Source organism: Myotis daubentonii, chromosome 10 (genome assembly GCF_963259705.1).
Source record: "Myotis daubentonii chromosome 10, mMyoDau2.1, whole genome shotgun sequence".
Taxonomy (NCBI): domain Eukaryota; kingdom Metazoa; phylum Chordata; class Mammalia; order Chiroptera; family Vespertilionidae; genus Myotis; species Myotis daubentonii.
The window spans coordinates 71,120,936-71,134,860 of NC_081849.1; the positions used below are offsets into that span (position 1 = coordinate 71,120,936).

The following is a 13,925-nucleotide window of genomic DNA, read 5'->3' on the forward strand; positions in this document are numbered from 1 at the left end:
AGTCATTTCCACTCATTCTGCTATGAAATGTAGGTATCCTTCCTGTTCTTTTAAAATAATAATCTACATATATATTTTTAAATATGTTTTTTAAAAAATTGAGTTTAGAGAGAGAGGAAGGGAGAGAGATAGAGAGATAGAAACATTGATGAAAAAGAAACATCTATTGGCCTGCATGCCTCCTACCAGGGATCAAGCCCAAAACCCAGGCATGTGCCCTGACCAGGCATCGAACTGGTGACCTTGGCTAATGAGTGGACCCTTAACCACTGAGGGACACCAGCTGGGCTCTTTCTCTCCTTTTTAAATATTCTCCTATGGAGAGCTGATACAATTTTACAGCACTGCCTATCACCCCTACGATCATGCCTCCAAATTTGTTATCTTTGCTTGTCTCCAATCTTTGTATCTCTGTCAAATGGATGTTTGCATTTGTATTTCCAGCAATATTACTTAATTCAGCATCAATTGATTAAATTTGCCATATTGTCCCTCCTGGAATAAACTTTAACTCTCTTCCCACTTCTTCTCACCATTCTTTCACGTTTCAGACTTTAGAGTCACCTCTTGATGTGTGCAACTGAAGAAATTGTTACTGATTTTTATAGATTCTTTCTTTGAAATGCCCTATAATATCTGCCTCATATCCTCCATGTTAGCCATAGCATGAGCCCTGTTATTTCATGTGCGGTCATTCTCACAATTCCTTTGCCACGTTCCTCTTACTCAAGTCTCTCTGTTCTCCCAATTTTTTTCCTTAGAAGAATATTCTCATCTCAAAACCCACCACAGTTAATTTTTTCCTGTAAGTCTAAACTCATTTGCCTTGCTTCAAACTTGCTATAAGTTAACCCAACTCTACTCACAAGTTTCCACACCTTCCAGACATGAACTCTCTGCTTCTATCAGCAACTCCTGTGCTTCACCCAGGCTCATGTGGCCTGTTCACACGGTTCCCAATTTAGAATAGTCTTCTTACCCACTGAATTCTTAGCCATTCTTTGAGGGCCCATTTCTTCCAAAAAACCCTCTCAAACTCTGGCATTGAACACTGTCTTCCCTTTCTCAATACCTACGGCATTTCCAGCCCATTCCTTAGTGAAACTCTAACTTACACACAGCATGTATTATTTTTAGGTTGTTTATTAGGTATACTTCTCATTTTCCCCAATCATATTGTAACCTCCTATAGGAACTAAACATAGCATCCCACTGTAACCATGGGCTCACTTTGTTTAAGTTACTTTAGGAAGACTTCTTAATCTGACTGAAGTTTTAAGTCTGATAATAAACAAATGTGATATGTGGTTAACTTATAAAAAATAAAAATGATTTATACTTTAATAAATGCTTACAATGTCCAAAACACTTCCATGCACGTTTACTCAATTTTCTTATGGTAAAAGTATCTCAATTTTTTTCAGACAGGGAAACTGCAGCTGAGGGACAGGAAATGACTTGCTTCAAAGCTTACTGAAAAGCTGGAGCCTCCACTAAAGCACAATGCTTTCCATTCTTTTTTTTTTCTTTGTCTTCTAGGATGATGTAACTTAACCAGTGCATATGGGGAAGAATACACACTATGGTCCTATCTACCCCATTATTAAGAACAATGTTCACACAGAACAATGTTTGAAGCAGAGTGTGATGTACCTTGTGTTTAGTCTGTGTTCCCTTACCAGTGAAAAGCACCGGCGTGCCTTTAGTTCTACAATTCAGAAACCAGGGAGTCATCTTCAACATTTCCCTTTCTCTCACCCTCTCACGCCCATTTAATAATTACTTTCCTTGAGTAAAAGACATCAATTTTATTGCCTCCATTTCTCTTGAATTTCTCCACTCTATTCATGTTTGCTGCATTTTAGTCCAAGCCACTAGCACTTACTGTCTTTTTAAAAGTCTCCTTACATCTGTTCTTATCCTCCATAATTTGCTGTCCAGTTAGAATAAGCTTTTCTGAATGCATATCTGATCACATCTCCCTATTCCCAAGCACTTTAGCAGGCTTTTCACTGTTCATATAACAAATCTGCAAATCTTTAGTCCAACCTACAATGATCTTCACGATCTCACCATCTCACACCTCACTCTACCTTCTCGCTTTCTCTGATCCATTCTTCTAGTATCTCAAATACCTGCTTCCTCCTACTATAAGTTATTATCTTTACATACAACACTCTTCCCCTTACTCTCCACCTACTTAATTCCTATGCATCCTTCATATCTTACCTCAATTTTCCTTTCTCAAGAAAGCCTTCCTTGTCTATATGCAATGTCTTAGCATCATGTAACTGTCCTCCATCTTTTATGAGACCTGAATTGTATGTTTACTTCTGTGATTTCTGGGGATTTCCCCTTCCTACTGGTCTATGCACCTTGAGGCAGGAATGAGTTCAGCCCCTCACATGGAACTAGCATATAACTAGACACTTTAAAAATGTTTAATGAGTGACTAAATGGTTGAATAATCACGATTGATGACTACTGGCCATTTCATTTGGTTAATGGTTTGATGTTGATTTGTGGACAACCAACTTCAGTTGACTTACCACCACTGTACCAATTATACTGGGATCCTAGGCTGGGGTCACAAGTGAGTGAGTGGAGAGACCTACATTGGCACATTGCCGCACCCTATATTGCACATGGCTTTAAGTTGTCAGATCATGCTTGCTTGTAGGAAAGAGCTACAAACTAAAATTCCCAATTCTGTCCTGGTGGTGTCTCAACGTTTCACAGATGTTGAGACAGTAAGTTCAACTCAAAACGAGGAAACACCATGTTTAATAAGTGAGTGGATATAAGAACAGATACAATATAAATATGTTAATCTGTGTTGGAGAAAAAGTACTCTAAGCCTGGTGCACTGTTCTAATCTTTGGCATGTGGAAGAGCATGGTAAGAAGTGAGTCTGACTTGAGGTCCACCATACACGTTTCTTTCTGAATTATCCCAAGGATCTTGTTGACTTATCCAAATGGCAGTGTTGACTTTAAAACCATTGTACAGTGTGAGCTTTGTGAGTAGTATAATACATTAACTGTACAGTTTCAATACAATAGCAAGAGAAAACAAATTCTCATCAGATTTTTCAAATATAATTTGAAAGGGTTAAAATTCTTGTAGGTATGTATAAGAGACGATTAAACAATAGGTTAAAAGATGAGGGATAATTACTTTCCTTGAGTAAAAGATGTAAGGGGATAATGACTAGCTGGAGTAAATCTTAGAATGTCACTTATTTGCAAAATGCTACCGAGTAGCTGGGTAATAATTCACAGAATACATAAAGACTTAAAAGACTGCTGCCTTAATGGAGGTTTATTTTTCTATTTTACTTATTAAGATCACCTTAATAATTCATGCATGGCAATCCCTTTAATGAGCAACAAAATCTCACGTATCTCATTTAAACTTGGCAACTGTGCTGACAGTTAATATATCTTCGTACCTCTGAGCCAGTAATTGTAGGGCAGCCCTTGGCTGTCAGTAACTGAAACCAGCCCATTTTTGATAATCCTAAGAAAAGTTATGCCCTAGATGAATGGTTGAATTTTATGGTCATGTTCTAGGAAGATTTATTCATTCTTCACTTATGGGGAGTCGAGAGAACAATAATGAGCCCACACTGTAACTCCTTTTCCATAAACTGCATCGGTTGCTTTGCTTCTTTTGTGAGGACAGCAACTGACTGCCATTTTCTTGGAGGGAACAGGAATTCCTATACAGATTTTAAAACTTTCCTATGATTAGCACTTACTTAGGTGGAGAAAGGAAAGTCATGTAGCACCATCCCACTGGACAAGGTGGATTATCTGCTTTACTCAAACAGTTGCAAGCACACAGATATTTAGACTTAACTTTATGCCTTTACCAAGGCAATTTTATTAAGCCAACATCATTTCTTTTTCCCCCCACTTACCTTTTTACTATCTCTCTAAAGTGAAGCCACCATCATTTCTTATAGACACAATGAATAAAGTATTTATAATTGTTTTTTCACATAAAAATGCTCCAGGTGATAACTTTTAAGATATTATTTAAAATAAAATTTCAGAAACAGACACTAATTTTAAAACACATTTATGATAGCAAATACCTCATTTATCTGACACCACTCACTGCTATATTTACAGTAGTCTGAGTGGCAGAAAACGAAGTCTATTTAAGTCTACCAGTACTTTCTATCTAGTGTACCTGTTTTAAATTTAAGACTTGTTCTTGGCAAAGTGAATGAAGGTGGAGAAGCCCACTGATTTCTTGCATATGTCATTCTTTAAAAATATAGAGTTAAAAAGTAAGTAAAAGTCTATTATTTTTGAAAAAGACAAAACAATGTCATCATAAAAACTGGTTTCTATGTTACTTACCAACAAAGACTTAATTCATGCAGGGGAATACCATCAATAGGTAACAAAATCTTATATATCTCATTTAAACTTGCTGTGCTGAGATCTGACATGCCAAATTATATCACATTTGGGTTCACAACACACAGAAGCATCCATACCTGGTGTAAGGAGGGAGAGGCAGAGTGATTCTGGTCCACTTGTTGAAAGTGTCTGACACCAGGATCCGCTGCAGGTGATAGCGACTGCATTCGACATTGGTGGGAAGACAGTCCCTTACCAAAGGGTGCCACGATAATCCCAGGTCTACCGAGTATTCTAATTCAATAGCTGAAATAGAAGGCATTTTTTCTGAACAGAAATATATGTCTCTAGACCCAGGAACCATAATTACTTATGTATTCATTTCAATCAAATATTAATATGATTCCCCCCTTATAATGTTTCCTATTTTGAGATGTTTCCTGGTTTGATTTTTCCCCTCTGTATATCACTAGTTATTATTTTTTACATTTTCCATATTAACATAATTTTTCTTTTAAGGGAATATAATCAGATGAAATATAAGTAAAATTTACTGAATCATTCTTTATACTGAGTAACTTTCAGAACCACCATAACAAAGCTGTTAAAGCAATAGTCATAATAGTCATAATTGTCATAATTTATATATATTTATGATTTAACCTCATAGTTATAAAATATATGTTACAGAAATACATCTTGCTCTGCTGTGTAATAGTATATACTCAGAAATCAGAAAGCCATGTAATTTCTGCCAAAGTACCCAATCTGCTCTGGGCCTTTGGAAAGATATTTCTTTCCTTTCTCTTCTTCTGAAACATTCAATTTATACTCCCCATTTTATTTTTTTTTCTCTCTATTCCCTTCTGAAGGCTTTATAAACTGCTTTAACCCCCACCTCCCTACTGAAATTACTTTCTCTAAGGCTGCGATTCTCAATCTTGGCTGCACACTGAAATCAGCTGGGTACTTTTGAAACTACTGATGCCAGGGACCTACCCTCAACGATTGTGATTTCACTCTTCTGGGGCATGGCCAAGGTGTCAGGAGCTTTAAAGCTCTCCAGGTAATTCTCAGGTACAGCCAGTATGGGATCACTCACTACCCAAAGGTGCCGACCAGCCTTTCCTAGTTAAATACAATGGATTGTCTCAGTCTTCATTGTACTTGTTCTCCCCAGGGCACTGGATATTATTGATCACTCCCTGATTCTTTTTTTTTTCCCTCCTCCCCGCCCCCACCCCCCGATTCTTTATACTTTCTTTTCTTTGGGAAATCAACTGTCTCATTTTCCCTCTTTCTTTCTTTCTAAAAAATATATTTTATTGATTTTTTACAGAGAGGAAAGAAGAGGGATAGAGAATTAGAAACATTGATGAGAGAGAAACATCGATCAGCTGCCTCCTGCACACCCCCTACTGGGGATGTGCCCACAACCAAGGTACATGCCCTTGACCGGAATCGAACCTGGGACCCTTGAGTCCGCAGGCCGATGCTCTATCCACTGAGCCAAACTGGTTAGGGCTTCCCTCTGACTCTTGTGCTTACTAACACAGCTACCAACTATGGACATTCTTCCAGACTCCACTTCTGGTCTTCTTTTCTTTTCTTTTTCAAAATATTTTTATTGATTTCAGAGGAAGAGAGAGGGAGAGAGATAGAGAGAAACATCAATGATGAGAGAGAATCATTGACTGGCTGCCTCCTGCACACCCACTACTGGGGATTGAGCTTGCAACCCGGGCATGTGCCCTTGACTGGAATTGACCTTTTAGTCCGCAGACTATCCACTGAGCCAAAATGGCTAGGACTGGTCTTGTTGTCTACCTCTATACTCTTATACTCTTAGGGCTTCAACTACTAACTCTGTGCCCAATTTATGTCTCAGAATTGATTTTATTCATTCAACAAATGTTCATTCAATTCTGCATGGTGCTGATGCTGGCATATTCTCATGCACAATATGCACAAAGTTCCTGCTTTGCATATTGAAAGTCCTCTTCACTAAAGAATATCTCCACTCAAAGCTACTTTCACCCAAGCTAAAGAAACACTCATCATTTCCCCTCATAAATAAACATATTTTTAACTACCAAATTCTATCAATGACAAAACTTTTGCACTCATTTTCTAGATTCAAAATTTACAAGTAATTTTCAAAATTTCACTCTTCTCTCTTCTTTACCCTCTATACTCAACCGTCACCTAGTTGTGAGATCTGCTGCTTCTTTCCTTTTTGTTTGCATTGTCTTGTATCGATTTTACCCATTCCATTTCTCTTCCTGCCCTACAGTTCAGGTCTTCATGGCCTCCCACAGAGATTACCTCTGAGGCTTCTTCACTGGGATTATTCCTTCCCCACCTTCCTCAGCTTTTGGGCTAATCTCCCTGAAACATACCAAGGCATTCCTCTGTTCTTGTGCCTTCTTATTCATGACCGGGTCAAGCATAAATTCCTGTGGCTGCTTTTTAAGGCACTGTGTTGCCAACTGTGTTTATCCATTTCCCTCTTTCATTTTATCGTTCAGTTCAACCTCTCTCTCTCAAGACTCCGCACCAACCGACAGTAGAAGGCACTCATGGCTGAGCTTATAGGGCAGAGTTTCTGTCCTGGCGCTGCTATAGGCAAACCATGTCATAACTTAACTCCTTGAGTTCTCATTAACCTCCTATGCTAATGAGGGAGTAGGTATCTTGGACCTGAAAGTGTTTTTCTATTTTTAAATTCAGCACTCTGGTCTCCTTCAGGAAGGTCTGCTCACAGTTCCCCCCATAGAACAGGAGAGCTCCACCTCTGCTTCTCTGCTTATGCTGCCAGATGGCATGGATTTTTTCCTCCTCTCCATTCACCCTTCAAACCCACCCCAACAATCAATGCTACTTGAGACTTAGGTCCTTTTTGAAATCTTACCAAACTCCTTGGAGCGACCATCCATTGAGCATCTCTCTCTCCTTTGAACTCTCATTACATTTTGGATCAGTACAATTCCATGGAGCATTTGATTTAGTCATTTATTGGATTCTGACTTTTTGAAATATTCTTTCGACTAGACCAGTGATGGCGAACCTTTTGAGCTCGGCGTGTCAGCATTTTGAAAAACCCTAACTTAACTCTGGTGCCGTGTCACATATAGAAAGTTTTTGATATTTGCAACCATAGTAAAACAAAGACGTATATTTTTGATATTTATTTTGTATATTTAAATGCCATTTAACAAAGAAAAATCAACCCCCCAAAAATGAGTTTGTGTGTCACCTTTGACATGTGTGTCATAGGTTCACCATCACTGGACTAGACTGTACCTATTGAGGACAGGGTATGAACCTTATACTTTTCCAAGTTCCACTCCTACTGTCTAGTTTAGTTTTGGCTGATTGATTGAATATAAGGTATAAAGAATACTTCTGGGATTCCCCCTAAGATATGTGCATTAAGTTCAAACTAATAAATATGAAAAATCTGGATTTTGTGGGACCTTTGAAGTAATCAAATTCCTCAGATTTCAGCATTCCCTTTGAATCTAATACAGAACAAGGTCCTTGTGAACATTCCAGTTTGAATCCCTTGGAAGAAGAGTGGCTTGGGGTGGTGAAAGACCAGGAGGGCCCCAGGTCTATAAGTTCTGGTGAAGAGTCCAAGTATGCAACAATGTCAGTTTTTTATTTCTCCTAAGATAGGCCCATTAGTGTGTGCAAGGTATGTATGAGTACGACGTGTACATGCACAATTGAGAGGATGCAAACTGGTCACAATAAGGGTGGCTTAGAATATGCTATGACAACTTTAAGCATACCAATATTTGTGTCATGAAGGTGCCAGAAGGAGAAGAGAGAGAGAGAAAAAAATTGAAAACCTACTTAAAAAATATTGACAAAAAATATTAGGGAAGTCCCTAATCTGGTGAAGGAAATAGACATACATGTCCAGGAAGCACAGAGAGTTCCAAACAAGATAACCCTAAAGAGGCCCATACCAAGACACATCATAATTAAAATGCAAACGGTTAATGACAAAGACAGAATCTTAAAAGCAACAAGAGAAAAGCAGTTAGTTACTTATAAGGGAGTGCCCATATAACTGTCGGCTGATTTCTCAGCAGAAACTTTGCAGGTCAGAAGGGAATGGCAAAAAATATGCAAAGTGATGAAAAGCAAGGACCTACAACCAAGATTACTCTACTTAGCAAGGCTATCATTTAGAATCTAAGGACATATAAAGAGCTTCCCAGACAAGAAAAAGCTGAATTTCATTACCACCCAACCAGTATTACATGAAATGTTAAAGGGCCTTCTTTAAGAAGAAGAAAAAAAAGATAAAAATATGAACAATAAAGCAGCAATAAATACATATCTATCAAAAATTGAATCTAAAAAAACCAAAATTAATGAATGAGCAGAAACAGACTCATAGATACAGAGAACATTTTGATTGTTGCCAAATGAGAGAGGTGTTGGGGGGTAGATGAAAAAAAAATGAAAGGATTAAGAACTACAAATTGGTTGTTACAGAATAGTCATAAAAATGTAAAGTACAGCATAGGGAATAAGTCAATAATGTCCTAATAACTGTGTACGGTGTTAGATGGGTAAGAGATTTATTGGGATGATCACTTAATAAGTTATATAAGGTCTAAGCACTGGGGTAAATACCTGAAATTATTATGTGTCAACTGTAATTGAAAAATAAAAAATGATCAAAAAAATAAACTACTAAAATTCAATTTACATACATTTTTCAAGAAAGCAGTTATGATTTGGCTCAAAGTGCTCCTGTGTTTTACTTTCAGACTAATCAGAGGTGTAATGTAGTCCTTTGATAGAGGAAGCCTTAGACACCTATTGATACACATCTGTCCCTCCGACTGCATCTGCAATACTTACCATAACAAGAGTCCGTGACTGAGCAGGAGGCGGCAAAATCTATCTGTAGAAAGGAATCCTCATTCACAGCAATGTCTGTGGTGACTACATAACGGGTGCTGGCCTTTTCGATGAAGACAAGGGCATCACCAGTAGAGCCACACACAGGCATCTTGGTGCCTCCAGGGTGAAGTAGCCATTTCCTGCTATCCAGAGTTGTGAAATCATCCTCCAAGACTGTATTACCAGAAATATTTCCTCCAATAAGAATCTGAAATGTAATTTTTAAAAAGCACAAATTTTCAGTCTGGCTTGAAGATATGAGAAAGTACAATCTTTTTGTTTGTTTTTAGCAGTCAGATTGGTCACAACTGGCATTATACAGCAAACACAACGTTAGGGGGCCTTTCTGAATGCTCTTGTTTATGTGGTCTGTTTGGCCATCTGGCAAGAAGCCATGAAAAACTGTGAAAACAAATGGAAGGATTGACAAAACCATTCACAGCTTTCATGGGCCAAATTGTGCCTTTGGAAACTATATGTGGAAAAGCAAAATTTGGCTTACATATGATTATTTTTCATGTAAAATTTCTATTTAAGGACAGTTGTACCCTAAGGCACTTCAGTTTAATTCTTTGTATGGATTCTACAGTTTGTTAACAGGTTCTTTGAGTTCTATTTGATGTGCATTTTATTATATATGAAGATCCTTTAGAGTTGTCCATAGGATGTTAGGGAGGTTTATTTATTTTTTCCTTCAAAGGCTGGGAAAGAGGATTTGGGAGTTACTGCCTGTGGCACCAATGCTAATTTGCACATTTTCCTTTTCAGAGAATTATAACCTTGTATCACGCTTGATAAAGTCCTTCTACCCATATGGCAGAAACTTCTCTGAGCAGGACCTGGGCCTTCTGTTGTGTCATTTATTTTATAGGCTCAGGCAATTGAAGGAAAAGAGAATGAAAGGAAGCTAAAAGCCACATCTAATCTAGCTGTGTGCCCTTGGGCAAGTCACTCAACTGCCCATGCTGGGCTTTCTCTACTGAACTGGGGGGCTGCTATCTAAGGCCACATTCAGATAAGTGACAGCATTATAATAGTTAATTGTAAAGGGACTGACCTGGTCGATAACCCAGGGACTGTAGAAGTGCCCGTTTTCAGAGGGCTGCCACCAGCGAAGACGTGTAGAAGCAGAACGGGCTTTCATGGGTATCTCCAGGGCGATGTACCTGCCCACGTTGCTGGAGTTGCTGAAAAGGAACTCTTGAAGGAGACTCCACGAGAGGCCGCCGTTGTGAGAATACTGCAGAAGCACAGGTTGGCTCCTGGGATCTGGAACCCCTTTACCACATCCCAGTCTCATGAAGAACTGCACAAATCTGACATGAGTGAAACTTACTGTAGATATTTACTTCAGTGAGAAATTCACACCATTAGCAGAACACAAGCACTCGGGGTAATACAGGGAGTGCATGGCTTTAATGAATATAACAACTTAACAAATGCCCAAAGAAATCATCTCAAAGCCTGATTTTCTTCTTAATGCTAAAGGGAGTTAATAAAATGTGAAATCTGAAAAAAGGCAATTCTGCACCCATATTTCTATTTTGCAGTCCTCCACAGAGGCGAATCTGAGGAAGGTGAGCATTCACTGCACCCTTTGGCTATTGTATGAGAAGACAGTAGGGGTCCGAAGACTGTCCAGGTTTGGAAGTGTGTATTGTTATCTATTTAAGGTAAATTTGGATCCTTGTCCTTAGTATCCGAAACAAACAGGAAGAATATAATTAATAGAGTTCACCTCATTTATAGGTGAAAGTCATCCATTCTCGGTTTATACCAGTAGATTTTGAGATCTCATGTTATTGGTTTTGGGAGATACATTTAAATTCACCAGTTGTAACACCTATTTGTAAAAGGCCAGATATCTTTTGGAAGAGGTGTGTCAAGCCTGGGCCTCATTTCTGTCTTTTGTGCCAGGGGCAGGGGAGCATGAGTGTGGGATGGTGGTGATGGTGGGCTATGCCAACCTCTGACTATTGCTGGGTCTGCGATGGATGATACCGGCCATCGAGAACTGTGGCGGCCAGCCAGTGCAGCCTTTCCAGCTGGCAGGGAGGTGGGCAGAGTGGCAGCAAGCAGCTGGGGTGCCAATGAAAACGAGCTCACATGTTATCTTTGGCAGGCAAACTGTTGGTGCCTGGTCTGGCTGCTTGCTACCTGGTAATGCAGCATAAAATTCATGTGTAATCCAATGCATACAGCCAATTATGTATGCATGCCACACACATGAAATATATTGGGGCTTATAATAAAAGTTATCAGTTCCATATATAAAACCATGCATTCTTCATGGGTTCCTCCTCTCCCCTATCTCCATTAACTGTGTATAAGACTCCTAACCTGAGAAAATTGGGATTTTACACAGAGCATTTCGAGGTCAATATATGCAAATCCTACACAGCATGCTACTCAGATGAGATAAATAATGGAGCTTTTAACATTGGGTTAATGGAAAAAATACATGGTTAGTGCCTAGTGACGTTTATATCTATAAAAATAGTAGTCATTTACAGAGAAAACCTTTTAGCATGTTGTCTAGTTGTATTGGGAAAACGTTCTATTAATTTAGTCATAGATAAGTATATATCAGATTTAGAAAAACCTAGTAATTTTTAAATTAGAGAACTCAGATGCCAATGATAAATCTGAAAAAAAGAGCATCAAATTAAGTCATATGCATTAAAATAGGATGGTGATAAACACCATCTTGTTTCCTCTAACTGAAAAATTATTACCTTACAGATAGAATTGTATTTTCTGTGGGGCATAATCAAATTTATAACTCAATAAATAAAAGATTTAGGAGGAAGGGAGGATAATATGTTATGATGTATTTTAATTTGCTCTGAAATGTTTCAATAAACAAAAACATCATTCTTTTGTTCACTTGCAAAAATAGGTCAGGGTTCCATTTTACACATGTTATATTGTCTTCTTTATTTTCCTGGCTAAGTGTTTGGCACTCATCAACTGATCAAAGGATTCACTTCTTGACAGGACATAATCCTCTGAGCCAGTTCTAAATGTTTGTTTCTGAGGGACTGTGCTCAATTTAGAAAATGAGTGCTTTAGAGTGCATGAGCGAGTCATTGGACAGAAATGCTTATAAAAAATAAGGCTACACTTCAAATGTTCTTAACTTAAGTTGCTAATGGATATAACGTCAATTGTAAACAATTCGAGGGTGTATGGCATTTCCATTAGGCTTTCTATCAAGCATGGTGTAAATAATTTCGACACAGTCCAAGTGCTAATGAAAAGCATTCTGTAGAAGATGGATAAAGAAGTTGCAACATTTTTTTCCTGAAGTTAAAGTAAGTTAAATATTGCCATTTCTTAGTCACCATCTTATAAAATACCAGATATTAACTTTTGTCTGCTTATTCGTATTTTATTTCTGATCTAATTATTACACAATTCTCTTTCAGTTTTAAAATGTAAATTATGTAAATTGTGTCTTAATGGAGTCGTTGGTGTGAGAAACTTAGCATTTCCAATGGAAGGCCTTGCCTTTGAGATCTCTTTTTGATTTAATGATGTTCTGCCACTGTACATCACAATGTAATTTTCCAGCAACATTCCAAAGTGATTACCTAGCATGTGATAAATCCAGATCTCGTGTCATCAACATGCGCAAGCCATCTTCGTTGAAAAAGAGGTTGTTTCCACTAGATAGGATTCCACACTTCCGAGATGGCTTTCCACCACTCATTAGTAAGAATCTATCCGATTCCAGCTGACCTGAAAAAGGTAAAAAATGTGGTTTACCTGACTCCAATTATAGTCATATTATTTTTATTTATTTATTTTGTTATATATTTTTAAGGAATATGGTAAGTGCTTTGTGTAGTTCCAAAATATGAAGTCATAAACATCGAAGTCATAGATTTGGGATAAGAGGCCTCTTCAACATTTTAGCAAGTTTGAATTGCTTAACCTTGCCTGTGTTATTTAAGGGTCCAGAGGACAGAAGGAGGGGGACTTTTCCTGAGTACCTATGGTCCAGCCAGATGGGTCCCTCCTTTCTGCTCCTCTACACCGCAAAGGAAGACACTGGCTACTCACAGAGCGATTCAGGACCAAAGTAAGGCAGGGTATGTGACCATTCCATAGACTTCTTCACTATGTCCTTTCTACTATGAGAACAGTATCAGACAAGTGTTACATAGCTTTAACACCGTTGTAATGGGAGAAATTTCAGGATAATTTGATACTTCCTATTAAACAATATTTTTCAAAACAAGCTCTCAAATCTCAGATAATCATCATAGATTTACTTCAGTTTTTTTGATTTTGGAAAAATGCAGATAATATAGAAATCTACCATTTTCATCATGAACAACTCAGTGGGATTCAGCACATTCACAATGCTGTATAACCATCACTACTACCTAGTTCCAGAACTTCATTTGCATAATGTTTCAAGGTTCATTTATGTTGTAGCCAGTATCAGTATTTCATTCCTTTTTATGTATAAATAATATTCCATTGTATTGATATTACCTAAATGTAATTTTAGAATGTACCTTAAAACCATAAATATAATAATTTTATAGACAGCTTGGGAAAAAGAAAATAAGTCTTTAATTTGGGACAAAGGAAAAAATCTTTAATCTCACTATACTAATA

At 37.9% G+C, this 13,925-nt stretch overlaps 1 protein-coding gene across 2 annotated transcripts in view; it reads right to left on the minus strand.

Annotated features, from left to right (window-relative positions):
* RELN (reelin) overlaps positions 1–13,925 on the minus strand; it is a 440,175-nt gene that overhangs the window by 44,763 nt on the left and 381,487 nt on the right. For both annotated transcript variants that reach the window (XM_059712765.1, XM_059712766.1), the window contains exons 43-46: positions 12,890–13,037; positions 10,354–10,612; positions 9,255–9,504; positions 4,511–4,679 (exon numbers count right to left, since the gene is read on the minus strand). In XM_059712765.1, the coding sequence (XP_059568748.1) occupies positions 4,511–4,679; positions 9,255–9,504; positions 10,354–10,612; positions 12,890–13,037 (826 nt within the window). The remainder of the gene's footprint in view (positions 1–4,510; positions 4,680–9,254; positions 9,505–10,353; positions 10,613–12,889; positions 13,038–13,925) is intronic.